The sequence below is a fragment of the Centroberyx gerrardi genome, chromosome 19, assembly GCF_048128805.1.
Source record: "Centroberyx gerrardi isolate f3 chromosome 19, fCenGer3.hap1.cur.20231027, whole genome shotgun sequence".
Classification (NCBI taxonomy): domain Eukaryota; kingdom Metazoa; phylum Chordata; class Actinopteri; order Beryciformes; family Berycidae; genus Centroberyx; species Centroberyx gerrardi.
This window is the reverse complement of record NC_136015.1, coordinates 12,074,341-12,093,642: the sequence shown is the minus strand read 5'-3', so window position 1 is coordinate 12,093,642 and position 19,302 is coordinate 12,074,341. Positions and strand designations below refer to the sequence as shown.

At 42.8% G+C, this 19,302-nt stretch overlaps 1 protein-coding gene across 1 annotated transcript; it reads left to right on the top strand.

Moving 5' to 3' along the window:
- The first annotated feature begins 262 nt into the window (after window positions 1-262).
- On the top strand, window positions 263-17,350 carry poc1bl (POC1 centriolar protein homolog B (Chlamydomonas), like). Its single transcript, XM_071920160.2, has 11 exons — window positions 263-408; window positions 3,836-4,290; window positions 6,175-6,344; window positions 7,746-7,935; window positions 8,452-8,637; window positions 9,432-9,549; window positions 11,131-11,307; window positions 12,920-13,051; window positions 13,655-13,765; window positions 15,093-15,245; window positions 15,445-17,350. Exons 2-11 carry the CDS (start codon window positions 3,905-3,907, stop codon window positions 15,574-15,576), a joined length of 1,755 nt encoding a protein of 584 aa, XP_071776261.1. The 5' UTR covers window positions 263-408; window positions 3,836-3,904; the 3' UTR covers window positions 15,577-17,350.
- Window positions 17,351-19,302: the final 1,952 nt, after the last annotated feature.

Below are 19,302 nucleotides of genomic sequence, written 5' to 3'. Positions count from 1 at the left end.
AAGTTTTTGATTAAGTCTTTTTTTAATGTCTGTGTAGTTTTAGCAGCCCATATTTGCGTAGGCTTATGGCTATGGATAGGACCTTTTGGAAAACAAAAGCAATTATTCATTAACTACAGATTCCAACGTAAATACATTCTTCATACTCACTTGTACTTTGTTTTCCCCATAAAACGTTGCCAGACGTTCGTTAACAAGGATTTTATTTTGAAGGTCCTGACCAGAAGTTGTGTTGTTTTTCTGTCTGTCTTGACACTGGTCAGACCATCAACGTGGAGCAGGAGAGGATGTGGGTATGCTGACATCTGCAAGCCAGAGGTTTAACGAGGAGAAGACAGGCAGACAGGCTGACAAACAACGGCCTTAACAGCCTCGAAGAAGCTACAAGAAATGTAACTCGTGATTAAGGTAGAGTCATTTCATGCTAGCAAGCTAACCTCGTCATTTCTTTTCAGAAGTTTTGTTTCGCTTATTGGCAAATGTTGCTGTTGCCATGTCTGCTGTAGTTTGGTTGTTAACTTCGTAGCCGGAGTAACTACCGTTTTAAAACCTAATTTGATTTCCCGACTTGCTTACTTGTTTACCAGCAAAGCCACGCAGTTAGTCGGTGTGATGATGGTTAGGTAACGTAACTTAAAAATGAATAAGAGGTCATTATCCTACTAATAGTGCATTGCCCTCTATTACAAGCGTTGGGATCGTCAGATTTATCTTTATTATCCCTTTGAGTCACGGCTGTGCTACTCTGCATATTTTATGAGACGTCAGATGACAGATGAGGTGAAGTTTTCTCCCTTTCTGCTGATTGTAAGACAACTTAATATCCGAACCTTGATATAATCTGACAAATGATAGAACCTGTTGCTGTACTGTGTGTTGACAACCCAGCTATCAGACTCTTGACAGACATTCACAGCCTGTCTCTTTCCTCCTGGGAGGTCATAAACCCCTGCAATCAACTGAACTGGGATTTTCTTAAGGGTAATAGCTGGACTAATAGCTTGGCCATGAAGGCGCTGACTGTCATTTCATTGAGGGACAGGAAGAGGAAGACTGTTTAGTTTTACTTTTGTTTTTAAGTGAAGCTTTTGTCATGCCTAACCATCGAGAGACAAGCAATGCAGCTCTTATCATTTTTATATTTTATATCACCGGTCAGGGCTATTTGGCTTTGGTTGTGTGTGTGTGTGTGTGTGTTAGAGACCTTTTGATAAAAAAATCTCTATCCACCATTTAGATTAAGTCCGTCATCACTCATCACAGCCTGGCTCACTTCAAATGGTCTTTGTATTGTATACACTGAATGAAATCCCCCAAGTGCTGTTTGTGTTGTTGAGAGGCACTTCTGCTTTCAAGGAGTCAAGTATCTTATCGGTTTTCGGTCTGAAGATGGCTAACTGATCTGGGTTTGTTTTTTTGCATTGGGTAGGTTATGGTCAGTGGGGAAGTTGCTCAGCTTTGTGAATGACAATGGTGTAACCTGTTTGACTGGTGTCACTGTACATTACACACTGTAGAGGTATTTACCCTTCTCTCTTGACTGTCTCATGAGGAAATGAGCTGTGTATTGTCTGCAGTGCGTTCGTGTTCATTCCAGATTAACCAAGAAGTGTAATGTGGATCGTTCCCAGATGCTATATAGTGAACCTCAATGCTGACAGTAAACACAGCATTGATCTGAGACTCGTATAACATCACACCACTGACTTGTTTCTTCTGAGCTATGCTACTGTAACAGAGGCTATATGATCAACCTATCTTGCTCATTTGCAAGCTTATTAAGGTGACAGTGTGAACCCCTCACTAGAGATTGCTGCTTGGGAAACAAATGCAAATCTTATCCCTTGCCTACTTTTTTTGTTGCACTGCCACTTACCCAAAAAAAGTGGGGCAGGATTTAGGCTCAGGCTGCATCTTAAGCCCTCTGTCAGATCCTGCTAGTTCCAAACAGCTCCCCACTAAGGCTATCGGATTCAGAGAGGGAGGAAGGTGTGATGGACAGCCAATAAAAGGGGGTTTTGTCTGCAGCCGAGAGGCTGTCTCCATTTTGTAACCTCAGGACTCCCAAGTCCTCTGGCCAGGGCCCAGGCCGGAGTGAAAGAGCTGCGCTGACGCCTTGAAGGGCTCCAATGGAAATGGAGCCTCCTCTGACTCCGCGACTCCACAATACAGTGCGAGATAGGTCTATAGGCTCTCACATAGCCTATGCACACAGACACTTTCTCTCTTATTTAACTAGCCTACATTTTCTCAGAAGCTAGATTTATTCAAACTGGTTCTCCCAGAGTTAGGAAATGTGACACGATCATCCTTTCTCAATTGGTAGGAACATATAACATTGTTTGTTTTGTGCTCAGGTGTGTGGATATCGCAACCTGTGTGTGTGTGTGTGTGTGTCAGCAGTGGCATGAGGCAGGCAGAGTGGATGGGGAAGGAGGGTTGGTGTAGCGGGGATGGGATCAGTATTTCTGCTAAGCCTGTCTGGCACTGGCACTATGGGCCTAAATAGCACCCTGCTGTAATATTAATGCAACACAATTATGTGATTACATTCAATGTCAACATAGCTAAGTGCTGCTTTTTACCACAACCCGCTCTCAAATGCTCGCATGCTAAACCGAGCTGTCAGACCTATTGGTCTAAATTGCTGTCTTTAATGTATCTACAAACCCAGGCCAAGCCTTAATTTAAATGAGCAAAAGTGAATCCTTGTGCAAATATATCCCACTTAGGTTTTTAGGCAACTATTGTTTTTGGCTCCTTGAAATGAATGGCAATCCTAAAATGAGGAGCTCTTCAAAGGCCAGATCCCTAATCTAAATCTAAACAAAAGGCCAGCCCTGCTGTCAAAAACCAGACTATGGGATTACCGTCATCCTCTGACTCTTCAATTGATAGATCTTTTGATACAAAGGCATCATGCACAAGTTAGTCATGCTGTGACAAGTTTGTATGTACTTGTAATGACTGTGAAACTTTAGCACAAAATTGATAGATAGGCTACTTTGTGTTAGCATTGGTTAGGAAAATTGCAAAAGCTTGACTGAAATCTTGATTACTATCTACAGGTCAAATTATAACATATTACATACAAAATGTATATGGTTGGGGAAAAAACACCAGATGTGAATACTTGTTACAAGACTTGAGGCCTTCCTGGTAATGGCACTGAAGTGAACAAGTGTGAAATGGCTGATCGGAAATTTCACATAGTGTTGCTGTAGCTTAAATGCTGCAGAGGGGTGCAGCACCACTGCAACACAGTCTGGGTAGAACTCTGCTAGATTTAAATTCACTGTGAATGCACGGTGAATAAAACTGCACATCTCCTGCCGCAGTGTATGTGAGGCTGTAATTTAATCAGCACATTACTGTACTGTAAGCCATAATTTAGCCTTGTCCGTCTTTGCAATTTGTTTTTAATGAGCATCTTAATGCAGCCCTGAGCAGGCAGTCATATTTATGATGTCGGTGTTGATTACCACTGCTCTGCTCTGTTGGGGCTGTGTCATCAGCACACTACTGCATTTATATGCAAACACTCTATCTTTGTTGTGTGTTAATGTTTAGTTTAATGTTTAATCAAACTCATCCAAATGGGGATAGCTTTGAGTGAGATTTCTTCCAGTCAGGGGGAGCTTTTGTTGTCTCTTTGGGCCTATGATTTGATTTTTTTTATTTCTTTAATGCCCACACTCTGTTCCCCTCATGTTTCTGAGATATGATATAAAATGTTGATGATTTCTATGTGGCTTCATGATACGCAGTGGTGGTGCATAATGACTGGAGTGTTTTTTCATCCTGTGTCTGTTTGTGTTTCTGTGCTGTCCTCCAGAGGCCTGTGTCCTGTAGGACACCCTGACGCTGCTCTGCCAGTCACGCCGCCTCACTGGGGCTCGCCGCCATGAGGGGGCGCTGCTCGCGGAAACTGGGGGTGCTGGCCAAGGCCTTCTTCCTGCTCTGGGTCCTGTGGCTGGCCTACCTCCTCTTGGCACGCTCCTCTTTCCCCTCTTCTTCGTCCGCGGGGGAGGACGAAGAGGAGCGCAGTCTCCTGGCGCGACAGCTCTCCATAGAGGAGAGCGGGGCCGAGGGGCAGCTGGCCAGGCCGCTGTACATTAAGTCCCCAGCGGACCACAGCGCACCAGGGGAGTGGGGCCGGGCCACGCGCCTCAACCTCAGCCCTGATGAAAAGAAACAGGAGCAGGACAGTGTGGAGCGCTACGCCATCAACATCTACGTCAGCGACAAGATCTCCCTCCACCGACACATCCAGGACCACAGGATGACTGAGTGAGTAGAACGTGAAGGGATCCTCCATCCGAGCCCGTTAAGTGACTAAATCACCATGACAGCCTTAGTTGACTAAGATTTGTTTTTCAGTTGATGAGTAATTCTTTTTTTCTTTCCCGAGTTATTTCCTGGAAAACTGTAGCCTAAACACATCCTTGGCCTCGAATGCTGTATGCAGCGAATAACAACTTTACAACTGGGCTGTGTCAGGGATAAATTTGTCAATAGAGATGAAGTTGAGCCCTTTTACTGAAATCAGTTTTCCACGGACGACTAGAAACTAGGATGAAGGCTCTCAGGGTGCATTGCAGGGCTTATTGAAGTTGGTGTAAGCAGCTCTCTGCCTGAATACATTTATTTTCCGTCCAGGGCTGTTTTCCACAGCTGTTCTCAGCTGAGCCTCTGTGATGTTGGCAGTCCAACACCAACTATGATAATGTCTTTTATTACCAGTTCCTCCTTCCGCCTCAGCCTTACCCCTTACTGGGCCTCCTTCCTAATGAAACCCAGACGTGGTATCCATCACCGTTGTGAGAACCATCGTTTAAAATCGTGTTATTTTTTTTTTCTGTTTTCTGTTCGAGCCAGACAAGCTGTCCCTGGAGTGTGCCAACAAAGCTGCTTAGTCCACGCGTGTAGAACGTAAATTCTCTCTAGTAGTGGATGAATGGTTATGTCTGAGGACAAATTTTAAAAAGTTGAAAAGGTGGTGCAAAGGTGAAATTCAAATAAATCATTTTACCAGGGAGCCGCCTGCAGATCCAAAGTTTGACTGATAAGGTGCCGCCTTTGATCTTCTCCCTGGGCCGGGGAAACTGCCGGGGATGTTACAGCGCTGTGAGATGCTGATATGTGATAATCACAAAGTCAAACGCAATGTTTTTTCAAAGATAAGATCCAAACAAGAGACAGCATGCTCACTAGCAGGCTACAGCATAATATCCTTCTAACTCTGGTGTTTTTCACCTATGGAGAATAAGTCATAGTCATGCTTTAGTTATTTTGTAACTAATTTCTTTATTAGATTTATTTTGTAGGATGAGATTCTGCATGATTTTAATATTTTACATGATTTTAATAACAGAATAAGAGTGGATTGTGGCTAGGCTTGTGGTCAGCATGGAGAGTGGCCAGCTGTCTTGTGTACACCCAAGCTTTTTATCACAGATACTGCAAACAGAGTGTCTTAAAGGGGCTTGCCCTCTCCCATGTAGCGCTCGCTCTGCTCTCACGTTTTCCCCTCCCTCTCCATGCCTCCTTTTGTCCTCATCTGTTTCTCCTCTTTCTGTTTTTTTGTTTTTGTTTTGTTTCCATAAACCTGTTTACTTTCATTTTCATCCATTTTGCCCTCCCTCTCCATCCCTTCTCCCCATCCTTTGCTCTCTCCGTCTCTGTTTGCTTGTGTTTCTGTGGTCTCTCCAAGAGCATTGCTGTGGTATGTTGCTCATTGGTGTGATACCCACCCCCGCCCCCCCATCCATATTTCTCTGGCCTTTTATTGTTTTAATGGCTCCCATCTGGATTAAGACCAGACACTGCACTAGCTAACTGAAGCCACTCTGGCCATATGCAAAAATATTCCTTGCATAATTATGTTTAGATATTTAGGGTGCTATTTTTTCACTGTTTGTAAAACTACAAAAATTCAAATTGTTAAAATGGGGTGAATCAATTGCTGCCAAAGCTATTTTGACTCAGCTTTGGCTCCTTTTGACCCCCTCTTGTTTTGGGTTGTGTGGGTGTATGATAATTCACACCCCTGTTGTGCCGGAGCCAGGGATTGAATATACATGTAGGCTACAAATGCACGTGTATACATATACATGTGCTCCATTGTTTACATCACAAACACTAACTCGGTCCTCTCTCTGACCCTCCCCATAGATGCCGAGCCAAGAAGTTTGACTACCGGCACTTACCGACCACCTCGGTGATCATAGCCTTCTACAACGAGGCCTGGTCCACCCTGCTGAGGACCATCCACAGTGTGCTGGAGACCACACCTGCCATCCTGCTGAAAGAGATCATCCTCATCGACGACTACAGCGACCGAGGTCAGACACTCTTCCCCACACAAGACAGCATGCTTTCTTTTTTGTTTCTGTGAAAATGGGACATGGCATAAAAAATCTGCTCTGCACTGAAAAGATCACTAGCAAATTTGTTGCAAGTTGATTTCCAAAACAACGAGGACTGACAGTCTTGGCCCAGTTTAGTAAAGCCTGCAAATTAAAGCTCAATTGTGCTTTGATTTCAAAGTCTTCCAGTTCTTACAAATGCTGATAGTTAACAAACAAGTCAAACAGGACACTCTATAGGCTATATGTAGAAGAAAGATGATATCTCTGGAACAATGGATAGATGAATTAAAGGGCTGTTACAAAACACCCTCCAAAACAAGACGAGGTGCATTCCTCTAATGATGGTATGGAATGCAAGGTTACTTGAAGAGGTACTTGAACTCCTTGAAATGGTTGGCTTTTGATTAGACAATTTTTAAGGTTATGAAAATGCAGGCGTTTTGTTAACACTACTACCGTCCTAACGAGAAATAAGAAATGAGAAACAGTAAATTCCTGTCTTGGTTTGAGTCCCAGTGGGCTCTCTCTGCCCCAACCTCTGCTTGTCTCGTTGTTAGATTGCGTGTGTGTGTGTGTGTGTGTGTGTGTGTCAGTGTCAGAGTGCATGAGAGGACCTCTCTTGATAGCAGGCCGTCTATTTAATAGATAGACAAGAACAAGATATAACCTATTTTCCGCTGTCTCAAATCGAGTTGCTACAGTAAACTATAATTGCTTGTGGAGTGCAACTGGCAGAAGATTAAAAGCTGCAGCATTGTTTATGGCACAAGTGTGAATTGCCTTCCGCAGCTCTGTACGAGCTCTGAGAATGATACTGCTTAGTCTCAGAAACTGGATATAGGAGTGTCTTGATGTCTGTCTGTGTTAATGGAATTAGTATTCGGTCCCCGCTAGTCTTGAAGCCTGTCTGCGTGCGTCTGAGACATTACACCATAATGATGACCTCAGTGCGCACTGACCTCCCATGACATAATTTCCTCTTCTCTGACCACCCTGACCAAGTGGAATGTTAGACATGCCACTCCCCGACCAGAAGTGCTTTACTCCAGACAGACGGGGACTAGAGAACTGACAGCTATTATTTCATTTTTCCAAGGGGGTTGAACAGGGTTCAGCATACCAAGCCTTCTGTTGATCTTAGTGGTAAAAGGAGTGATGGGGTCCTTATGTGATAAAAGGTGTGTTAATCATCTGATATTGGAGGTCACATAACTGGTAAAATAACTCATTCATTATATTTATTCACTCAGCTTAGGAATGCATTTAAGTGAACAGGTGGTTAAAGAAAGAGCAAAGATATGCAGGAAGAGGACAAAGACTAACATGTTTCAGATAATGATCAGGTGTGTGTGTGTGTGTGTGTGTGAAATGTAGGTTACCTGAAATCCCAGCTGGCGGAATACATTAGCGACCTGGAACGTGTGCGGCTCATCCGCACCAATAAGAGGGAGGGGCTGGTCCGGGCGCGGCTCATCGGCGCCACCTACGCTACGGGTGACGTACTGACATTCCTTGACTGCCACTGCGAGTGTGTCCCTGGCTGGATCGAGCCCCTTCTGGAAAGGTAGGTTGGCCAAATTCGATTAGTAAGACCTGATTAGGCTCAACTCAGCTGCTGTAATTTGCAATGGGGTGCAAAGATATCATTTAAAAGATGGGAGAAATCGATTTAGGAGAAGTATTTCTTGCATTTCTTGCAGGGTCATATTTTGATGCAAAACTGAACTGAACTAATCTTTGTCTCCGAAACCAAACAAATTAAAATAAAAATCAACAAGAATTCTTGTCAGTTTGATTTTTGAACCCTGTCATAGTGTGAGTAAATTGAATTGACTGTTGATACAATGATAGATGCTATGTCTATCCAAAAGCAATCTTTATGTATGAAAATACATTCTACGATTACATTACTCATTGGTCCAATGATAGAAATATTAAAACTGAGACGAAATAAGGCTTGAAATGTCCTAAAACTAAACTGAAATACAAATCAAAAAGCCAAAACTAATGTACCCTGCTGAACTATAACAACCGTCTTTTCACCTCCCCTCTCCCCGCTGTCTGCATGCTGCGTGTTCAGAATTGGCGAGAATGCGAGTACCATCGTGTGCCCCGTGATCGACACCATCGACTGGAACACCTTTGAGTTTTACATGCAGACGGACGAGCCGATGATCGGAGGCTTTGACTGGAGACTCACCTTCCAGTGGCACGCCGTCCCCGAGGTGGAACGCAAGAGGCGCAAGTCGCGCATCGACCCCATCAGGTGACAATATGATACTTCACAAGGCCTACTCACATGGGAGAGCACTTTGTCAGGTTGGCACACACCAGTGTTGGGTTCCTTACTCTATTAATACACCTCGTCGTTCCTTCTTGTATTAAAACTAAACTTAATATTATGACTTGATTTATTACTCATTTTTTACACTACTTGTGTTATTACTTTTATGTTACACCTGAAAAATTGGTGACTGCATCCTATCTTACTTTTTAAAAATTGGGATAACTAAATCGCCTCTCCTGTGAATGATCAGGGAACCAAATAGAGTTAATGTCCAATGTTCTTCTAATCCTTTTGCTTGATTAAAAAAAGTAAGAGTACAAAGTAGTGGGAAACTGTGAATACTTCCACCTGGAGAATGTCAACCTTTCTGCTATTTTTCATCGAGCATTCTAAGAATTCATGCTTAGTGTGAGAGGATGATGACTAATCATGAGGAAAATTAACCGGGAGGAGGGGGGGTGGTGGGATGGGGTGGTGGGGTATAGTTTTTGGATAATTCAACTTCAATCTGATGTTTAATGGAGGTGATAACAAAAGTAACACAATTTTTTTTAAATGCTAACTGGAATATTATCACTGAAATTGAAATGGTAATTCTCACACACACACACAAAAGCGTAACAACACACCATTCAAATTTAAATGCAAGAATATACAGTGTATTGCTCTGGTGCCATAATAGGCTTCTGCATTGTCTTTTGCATTTGAGAGCCAGGTCCATGATATCTCCTTGATGTGTTAAACTGACCATACTTCCAATGTGTTCCTCTCAGGTCTCCTACTATGGCAGGTGGCTTATTTGCTGTGAGCAAGGCCTACTTTGAGTACCTGGGCACATACGACATGGGCATGGAGGTGTGGGGAGGAGAAAACCTGGAGCTCTCCTTCAGGGTGAGTGCAGTTCTCCTTCAGAGTCTCTGCCTTTCCACTGCGGTGCAGCTTTGCAACATGAAACTAGGGCACCGCTTTTTCAAATGTTGAGAAAAACTGACTTTGATGTGAGGAGAGTTTTGGAGCATTTGATGAAAGATGAGTTTTAGAACCTCTGACAGTAAAGTATCATCCTAATATAAAAGAATGATTAATGTGATTTGATGTAATCTAACTGGCTGTGGTACCATAATCTCTTACTCACAGACAGAACAGCATTTGATCTAGCTTGTTTGTTAGTATGATAAAGAATAGACAGAAAGATTAATGAATGGGGTTTATTGGTGTCTTATCACCAAAATTAATGTTTATTTGTCATAGTTTATGTAGCCTCTGATCCTTATTCATCCATCTCAGCTAACAGTCAGTGCGCTGTGGGTAGCTGGTGTGAGAGAGACACATCTCAGTGTTAGATCACAGTGAGCAATGACATCCGAAACTGCACCCTGATAATGGCTGATACCTTGTTGTTACGCTGGTGTCGCTTTTCACTTGTTTGCGTCAATCAAATTGGCACAGATTTTAGGCTGTGTGTGTGAGTTTGCTGCATGAGTGTGCAAAGGTAGCCAGTGTGAAATGTGTGTGTGCATGATTTATAGTGTGCATGCGGTCACAGTGTGAAGACGAATATGCTGTTCCCCCGAGTGATGTATGTATGTGGAAATAAAATGCCTCTCACTGGGACTTTGGCCCATACATAATTTATGTTTAGTGAATTGGTTTTCAACTCTGTTTTGGGAATGCTAAAGGAAAAATATGGTGCAGAGTAAAATGTCTGGCATATTAAGATGGAAAGGAATGTCATCTAGTGGCCGTTTAGCTATGGATATATGATAATGATTTCGCCTTGTGTAATTGGAACATAACTCAGCAAGTATTAAGAAATACCTAGTTAGCAACCTTTCATTCTCAAAGGGTTTTTTCTCTGTGTTTCTTTGTGTGGTGAAAAAGCAAGCAATTATACAATACAAATTGATGCCATGAATCAGAGCGATGCAGTCATATGTGTCATGACAAACAGGTTTTACCTGACATGGTTGAATTGCATGGTATAAATGAAAGCAAAGGTAAAGAGAGCACACAGTTTTGTCATTCAGAGAGGATCTCTAGCACAGCATCAGTTGCCACCAACATTATCACTTAACTGATGAAGTTAAGAATGATATTTAGACTTCCGCTGTGCCAAACAAAGGGTTTGGCACAGACATTCACTGGCATTCACTCAATATACAGTATGTGCAAGGACTGATGCAACCAGAAGGACATACTGCAGATCAACTCTTGTTGTAAAATATTTTTGTTAATAGTTGTTTACTAATTTCCGATACCTGGCCTTGGTGCAGGTTATACACACATATACTGTATACAGGGGTTAAGTGCACTTGCTCAGGAGTATTATGTAATGCAATGCGAGAAAAACTGGTTAAGGCATAGAAATTACACAAAAGTCATAATACACAGAAAATGTAAAAAAAGTACCAGGTTAACAGAAACTACGAGGATCTCAACTACCATATATCATGTCTCTGCCCCCCCCTCCAGGTGTGGCAGTGTGGGGGCAGCCTGGAGATCCACCCCTGCTCCCACGTGGGCCATGTGTTCCCGAAGAAGGCCCCCTACGCACGGCCCAACTTCCTCCAGAACACAGTGCGAGCTGCTGAGGTTTGGATGGACTCCTACAAACAGCACTTCTACAACAGGAACCCCCCAGCCAAAAAGGTAAGGCAGTTACAGAAGTTTGAGTTCAATGTCAATGCTACAGTTTGTCTAAGACTTTCTACTGTGCAGCTGATCTGTGCTGAGGTATGCGGAAAGCTACAATGACATCTCTCAAATCATACTTGGACGAACACACACGCTGTGGTGCAACATTTCCAGGCAATTAGCTGTACCTTTGTCTGCCTGTCACATACCTGTTATCCATGAGCCTGAAGTGAAGGTAGACTGGGAAACCCCATTCAACTGATGCTAAGCTGAAGCTCTGCCAATGATACCATGTAAGACCCGGCAGCACCATGTTAATGAGAGTGGATTAACTTGGATGTTGGAGTGAGATGCTTCATATGATATGATTCACCTGTCTAAGTGTCAACATTTGAACATTTGAAACACTGTCTATTTGACTGGGTGAGGTGTGTGTGTGTGTGTGTGTGTGTGTGTGTGTGTGTGTTGTATGTGCGCCATGCCTCTCAGGTTCGGAGCATTGGCCGCCATCAAACTTTCATGTATCTCAGTTTCACCTCTCTGAAAAAAGTACATTATTAATGTCAGGGATCTTTGATCAAACAATAAATTACCTGCTCAGGGGGAGATTGAACATGGGGCTGCCAGACCAGAGCAGCAGCTCCAAATCTATCGGGGAGTTTAGTTATCATAATGAGTGTTAACAGACAAGCTCTCATCCCCTGGGACAGGACCTTTTCCAGACTGCTGAGCTATAAGCAATCATAATGGATTGGAGTATTACATAGTGTTTTTCCATCAGGTGCATTTAGTTACATATTGAATTGCAATTCAGGCTTTTCACCATGTTTGCACAAACTAACACCTCGGGTGGAAGAATACTTCAAGGTCTCGTGCAGATCTAAACGGGCACAAAGTTGCCATGTCAGCCTGCTTTTCACAAGAACAGCTGACGTAATGTTTTTGTCCTGATCTTTTTAAGTTTTTGTAGGATCACTTAATTGGAGTAACAAAGGGCTAAAATCAAGAGTTTACATTTTTTTAAAACATTTTCACTCAATTTGAAATCATGGTGAAATTCCTGCATTGTTTTCCCCATGTTGATTCAATGTGTACTCTTGATCTTGAAACATTAACTTGCACAATAACGTATGCATGTTGTTATAAATGTTTGCCTACAAGAAATCCTGCAGTGATATTCCACCCTCTGGCAACTTCAGAGTAAATAGGTGTATTTATGTTCAAGGCTTTGAGTTGCTCAAGGTGGGGTGCACCACCTTAACAAACACAGCTATCTAGAATATGTAGGCTGGACCAATCACCTGCCATCAGCCCATGGTTGTTGATTTATCAATGTAGGATTCAACCATTGCGTCCAGGATGTAAGCCACATGTTAAATATTAACTTTTACGGTGTGACGGCGCGTTTCAGATGCATCATAACATGGCACGAGCACAATAAAAGAACAATGTGTTTGTTGTAATAAATAAAGTCATAGGTGAAACTTAAAGATGGAGTGATGCTGACATGTCACTGAAGTGTGTCCTTAATAAACTATAGCATCCTCTCCTGCCAACCAAATGTAACCACTGTTTCATCTACACCTTTGGAAAGACGGCTCATGTGCAGTGTGTGCTTCCTTCACAGGAGACATACGGCGATATCTCAGAGAGAGTCCTGCTGAGGCAGAGGCTGAAGTGTAATAGTTTTGACTGGTATCTGAGAAATATCTACCCTGACCTGCATGTCCCTGAGGACCGGGAGGGCTGGCACGGCGCTGTGAGTGTCCACTGTCTACATCTGCATTTCATTATCTACATTTGTTCTATTACCATCAGGCAATTTGCGTCCATTATTGGTTTACATTAATCATAGATCTGATGCTAACTCTGATCTGCAGCTGGGTGGCGTAGTTATTCAAGTCAGAAAGTAACAGGATTTCAGTGGTGTCTTACTTCCTTAATTCAGCGTGTTTTTGATTGAAGCAGGATGTGGGGGCGGGACATTACACAGGGGGGGGGGCTGTTAAAAAAGTGGGCGGGTTGGACCAGGGCAAACAAAGGTGTGAAGTCTGTTACATACTCAGTGGGACTACGCTCTGGAGTTGTAGTTCAGATAACAATCCACTCTGAAATTTGCTTTGCGCATAATCATAAACTGTCACAATTTCCAGATTCTTTAAAATGAACTAATTCCAGCCACCGCGACGCAACCATGTGTCTTAGGAAACAATTTCATGGGGGCATTTATTGTTAAATAGGTGTACGTTATGATATGGAGAATTAGCTAACAAGGTGAAAAAGTTTTTTCATTTCATTGTGAATTTAAGGAGACTGTCCATTATAATCAGTATGATTTATTGTTCTTATCTCTCCCTCCCAGGTGCGTAGCTCAGGGATCCATTCAGAGTGTCTGGACTACAACGCTCCAGAGCACAGTCCCACTGGGGCGCACCTCTCTCTGTTTGGCTGCCACGGCCAGGGAGGCAACCAGGTAGTTAAACATTTCACACCTTGTTTACTCTGTCTCTCTCCATCTCACATCTCACTGTCTCTCTCTCATGCACGTATTCTCTCTCGCTGTCGCAATCTCCCAGCCTCTCTCGGCCCAGTGGGAGATGTATCTTAAAATGTCAACGCTTTCTGCTGACCCCCTAAGAAGAGCTGCCACAGTTGATTCACACCAGAAAATTGCACTCTGCTGGCTTGTCCAGCATGACTTGAATGTAATGAAGGGAAAACTAGGTTTGGTATTGCACATATATACCCACAGGAATCTTGCAATCCACTCACAGTACTTTTAAACTGAATACTCTCCAACCTCCATATTTGATGGATGGATTCACGACCAGTATATTATTTGTCTGTCAGGATGTATATTTAATGTTGGGTCAGACAGTAGGCAGAGCTCATTTCTCTGAATCTCCGCCCTGCTCGATATCTCTGATTACCCCATTGATGCACCGCATCAGGTGTCCCCAGCCACAAAAAGCACCATGTGTGACCGAAAATCAATGTTTCCACGGCTCGCCGCTGAAACCAGAACCTCAGGGCCCTTACTGCCCCCCTCCCCCCTCCCTGGCCCGCACAAGAACCAGGTTCCATTTAAAAGATACATGAGCCTCGCAGGCAGAATGAATGGCACAGACTGGGTAAATAAGTTTGAAGCCAGACACGGGGCCCCCGAGTGACTCTTTTATTAGAAACGACCATTACGGGCCCTGCTGCCCCTGAAAGATGTATGAGATGTGAAGAGAAGGACGGGGAAGTATGAAGATTGATTACCTGGCCCTCCATTTAAAGGGCAGCCCAGGGAGCCTGGCATCTTTTGTCCCGATGGGTCGGGATGTTGAAACGACACCAGAGGGGAGAGCTGGGTTTGTGTTCACGTCTGGTTGATTGAGAGGGCCAAGGCCCTGTCTTTACTGATGAGATCCCTCGACACACACCCAGACACGCCATGCAACGGTGGCTTACCAAGGACTTGATCCCACAGCAGAGTGAGAGAGACAAACATCCTGTAATCCTAGTAGAAAAAAAGAAGCCAGCCCGCTCTATTGTGCTTGTTGAAACGCTTTCTGAATAAAGAAGAGGGATTAAGGTAGAGAGAGATATTTACCGAAACGATAGAATAGGAGAGCAGTGTTTTAATCTCTGAGTGACAACTGCTTATCCAGTGGGCTTGCTGTCAATACTCTTTTCCAAATGCAGACTCATGGCAAAGAAACACGCATTCATACAATAAAATAAAAAATCGAATTTACCAGACTCGGGATAGCAAAGCTAACCGTCCATTTCACCATGCCTCTCTCCTGCACCAGTACTTTGAATACACGTCTCAGAAGGAGATCCGTTTCAACTCGGTGACGGAGCTGTGTGCTGAAGTGACCGAGGGACAGACGCACATCGGGATGAAGCACTGCCCCCGAGACCGAGACCCCAAACCCCCCAACGTCATCTGGGAGTTCAGAGATGTAAGGGGTGAAAGCACACACACACACACACACACACACACACAAACACACTGTCTCTATCTCTCTCTCTCTCATGCAAGCACAAACCCCTGCAAGCATATGTGCGCACAGATATCCATTACACAGGACTAGGCTTGTATAAAACACACACACATTCACTTCCAACCCCTGATCTCCCGTTTGTCCTCAATCTTTTCAGGACGGGACCATCTACCACCCTCACTCCGACATGTGTGTCACAGCCTACCGCACGTCGGAGGGTCGCACGGACACGCAGATGAAGCGCTGCGCCCCGGGAGACACACACCAGCAGTGGAAGTTTGAGTGGTAAAAGGAAGAAATATGGAAGTTGGAGGAAACCTCAAGTGGCCTTCTTTGACCTTAGTGCAATTACTATGGCGGACGTCTTCTCCGCCGCTCCCAATTCTCTAGCGCTCTAAATCTGCACTCTATTTGAATGGGACTGACTAGCAAATGAAAGTCACTTTAGGCCAATGATTCAACCAGTTCATTGCTTTTATACCCATGGGGACGACTGAATAAGTGCAGATTGTGGCTGAGTGGATGAGAATTGCAAGGCAGGGTTTATTTGGTCCTTTGAAGGGGACCAACTGAACTTAAAGCTTTCGGTTCACCGTTGAATCATGTGCTTTCATCCAAGTGCCTCTGCAACCAAAATGGAGTCCAGCACACACCTGAAGTGTCAATATTTATGCCCAATTTAATGTGTTCTTTTATTTTTTTTTGATCTTTTAAATCTATTTGTCTGATGTAAGGACTTGAAAGCAGTGAGAATGATTTGACTGTCCAGCTCATGAAGAAGTGCCTTTCAAAGAGTTTCCTTGAAAACAAAGCGTTTTCTTTGAAAACTAAATGGAAAGAGATGTTGCACTACAGAATGTTACTCTCATGTGTAATGAATATTTTTGATAACTTGGGGAAATTTAAATTAAATTGTGATGTTTACTGAATTTGTTTGAGGGTCTAAAGTTAACTGATTTTGGGATGGGTTTGCTCAGAGATTATGTAACTTGTGCCAGGAACGTGAGGTCAATGGCTTTGCCCCCCCAACTAGCGAGTAACTAACATGCTCCATCATGTGAGAGGAAAACAGGGAGAGAACGCTGCAGTCATGCTAGTCTGCTCCTCAGTTCCACTGGATTTGGAGCCAGTTTCATGGTAGAATGCTGCCTGAACAAGACTTGAAACGTTCATTGAGCATTTTTACCGAGTGCAATTTGCCCCAGAGGGCTTAGCGAGATGACAGGAATGTTGTAGTCTTTTCTTCCCTGTTTTGTAAAATTAAGAACTCATCCATCACCGTGCCTTTGAGAGACAGTCAGCTTAACAGTAGTTGTATGTGCCGAAATGAACTGTGCCAGTTGAAGTAATGAGTGCAATTTAAATGTTCTTCATATTACTTAAAAACGATAACAATGTCAAGGAATGAGGTAAATCACCCCCAACTTTCAACAATACCTGGACATGGTAGGCTGTAGCACGCGTTGCAGTTTGACATTCAATAACCTCAGTCATAAATCTCTGGCTTGACGCACTTGATTTTATTTAGTCTCACAAAAAGGCCTTAAAAGATAGCACCTGCCTGTTTAAATGCATTTCTTCGACAGACTGTTTTGCTAGAGACACCTGTCTTAGTACTTGAAACAATAGCACCAACACACTCCTCTTTGTTTCCGCTGAAGACCACATTGGTGTTTCTACTGGGATTTGAGGACCAATAGATGTAATTGTTATTGAAATGTTTGCGGAATAGCAGCTGTATTGCCGAAGACTGCTTATCACAGAACAGTGCTTGGTCTCTGTGGTCTTTTGCATTTATGAATATGAGATATTCATGCTAGTTGATGGGTGGTTGATCATTTAAAATGACTCATGTTTTGTGTTTGTAAATAATGCTTGGTTTAAAGGGACTGGAGGGGGGCAGTGCTAACTTTGAGCATCTCTGAAACTACTGATAAAGCAAAAGGGATGTTGATTGCTTGATATGAAGAACAGGGTGATTGAAATGGGATGGATGTTTTGTAATTGTTTCAAGTAAGATCAAAGCTGTTGGAATGATTGAAAGATTAAAAAAACTAACCACAGATGCACATTATCCTCTTCTTTTTGTTGTCTTGGCTCTACACGGTATACTGGACAGTCAAACCATAATTGTTGGGACATCAAAATAGAGTTGGTCATGTTTTTTTTGTTTTTTTTTACTATAGACCCATCTAATTTAGTGAATATATCATGTCAAAAAATGAAGCAAAATGCAGACTATTATCTCTTGAATCAGGTAAACGTTTGCCCTGTTATATTCAGCAATGTCCGTTGTGGCAAAACCGACTGACCTAAGCTGCTGCTGTCCCAGTACTTGTGCTTTTTGACTGTATAAAGGGTTGAGCAACAACATGAAACAAATCTGTAAACACACTTCATAGTTTGACATTTATTGAAAAAGCTGCCACAGTCCGACTTCTTTCTGTATACCTCCCTGACTCAGACATGGATCACAGTATTCCCAATCATGTAGCACCACCTACTGGTAGAAAGGCAAACTACTGTAATGCCCAAACTTCCTTAAAATGGTCACAGTAGACCACAAAATTCAAATCCAGAGATTAACTCTTAAGCTTGATGGCAATATGGGGTAAACCATAGAGACAAATGGTGAGATAACGTACCTTAAATGTTTAAACCTGTATTTTCATATTGTTTTCTGTGTTTTCTCTATGGGCTCAGTGAATGACTAGTGATTTATATTAGGCAGGCCTTAATGTTGCTGGTTGATGAAGTCATGAAGTTGTTAGATGTGTCTTTGCCTGCAGAATTAGAGTGGAAAACAGAGGACACAGCAAAGAGTGTAACAGCAACCGTAAGGTGAATGCAACTCACCATAGTTATTTTTCCATTTATTATATTTATACTTTCATGGAAAATATTATCCATCAGCGTGTCCTAAATGAAAACGCCCTCATGCATTAACACTAATATTGTGCCTCTGGACAGGATGACAAGCCCTGTGTAGCATGACATATTACAACACTCCGGTTGCCTTGTCTCTTTGTAGTTTTGACAATAAAGTCTACTCAATCAAACAGCATATGCCACTCAAATTACCTTCTCGCCCCGAACGATCGCCTTAATTATTTAACATTTTAATTTGCTCAAACTTACATTTTGTGTCAAATTTCATCTTTGGTGTCAGACTGGGTTGACTTTTCATATCAGTTTCATATGAGTGACATGACATAAAATGGCCTTCGTATGAAATTAGACCTAGGCCAGTGGTTTCCAAACTGGGGTCCAGGGTCCCCCAGGGGGCCTTCAGCGGTTTCCAGGGAGTTTCCAGTGAGTTTTAGTTCATTTTACTCCAGATCAGAGGTTTCATTCTCTCCACCTACAGTAAACAGAAACAGATTACACAAATCTCCTCAGTTGGGGATGAAACTTTTATATAACGAGGTTTGTGGTATAATAAGTGTGTCTATCTGGGGGTCCCTGACACGAAAAGGTCACATGTGTTTGAATACTGACAGGCACATTGTACAGTTTGGGAGTGGCAGCCAGCAAGAGGAACTAGAAGTAAATTCAGTCACATGGTACCGCACACCGTTATCTAAACAAACTACACGTTACGAACCCGGAAGGAGTCAGTAAATTCACTCTTTGATACATGAAGGAACTCGCTGGACTTTTGACTGCAGTATAAATGTAATTAGTTTGTTCGTGATAAAGATATTTATTACGAGCAACAGGTATTCCTGGCTATAATTTGACTTTCTCGTGACAGTAGAAAAAAAGATTACCCGGCCGTCACGCTGCCATTGAACTTCATCCGTTGTTAAGCCCACAGAAACTAACAGAAATAGCGCTTCCGTTTGAACGATTTCGCCTTTGAGATAAAAGCGTGTAAATTGACACTTTAAAAATACAATTTGAATGAAATATAGGGGTGTATGATAAGTTCTAGACTGAAGATTTTGTGAATTTAGAGCGATAGAAATACAAGACAAATCATACAGTATTATGGTGAATTTCCCGAATTCATACT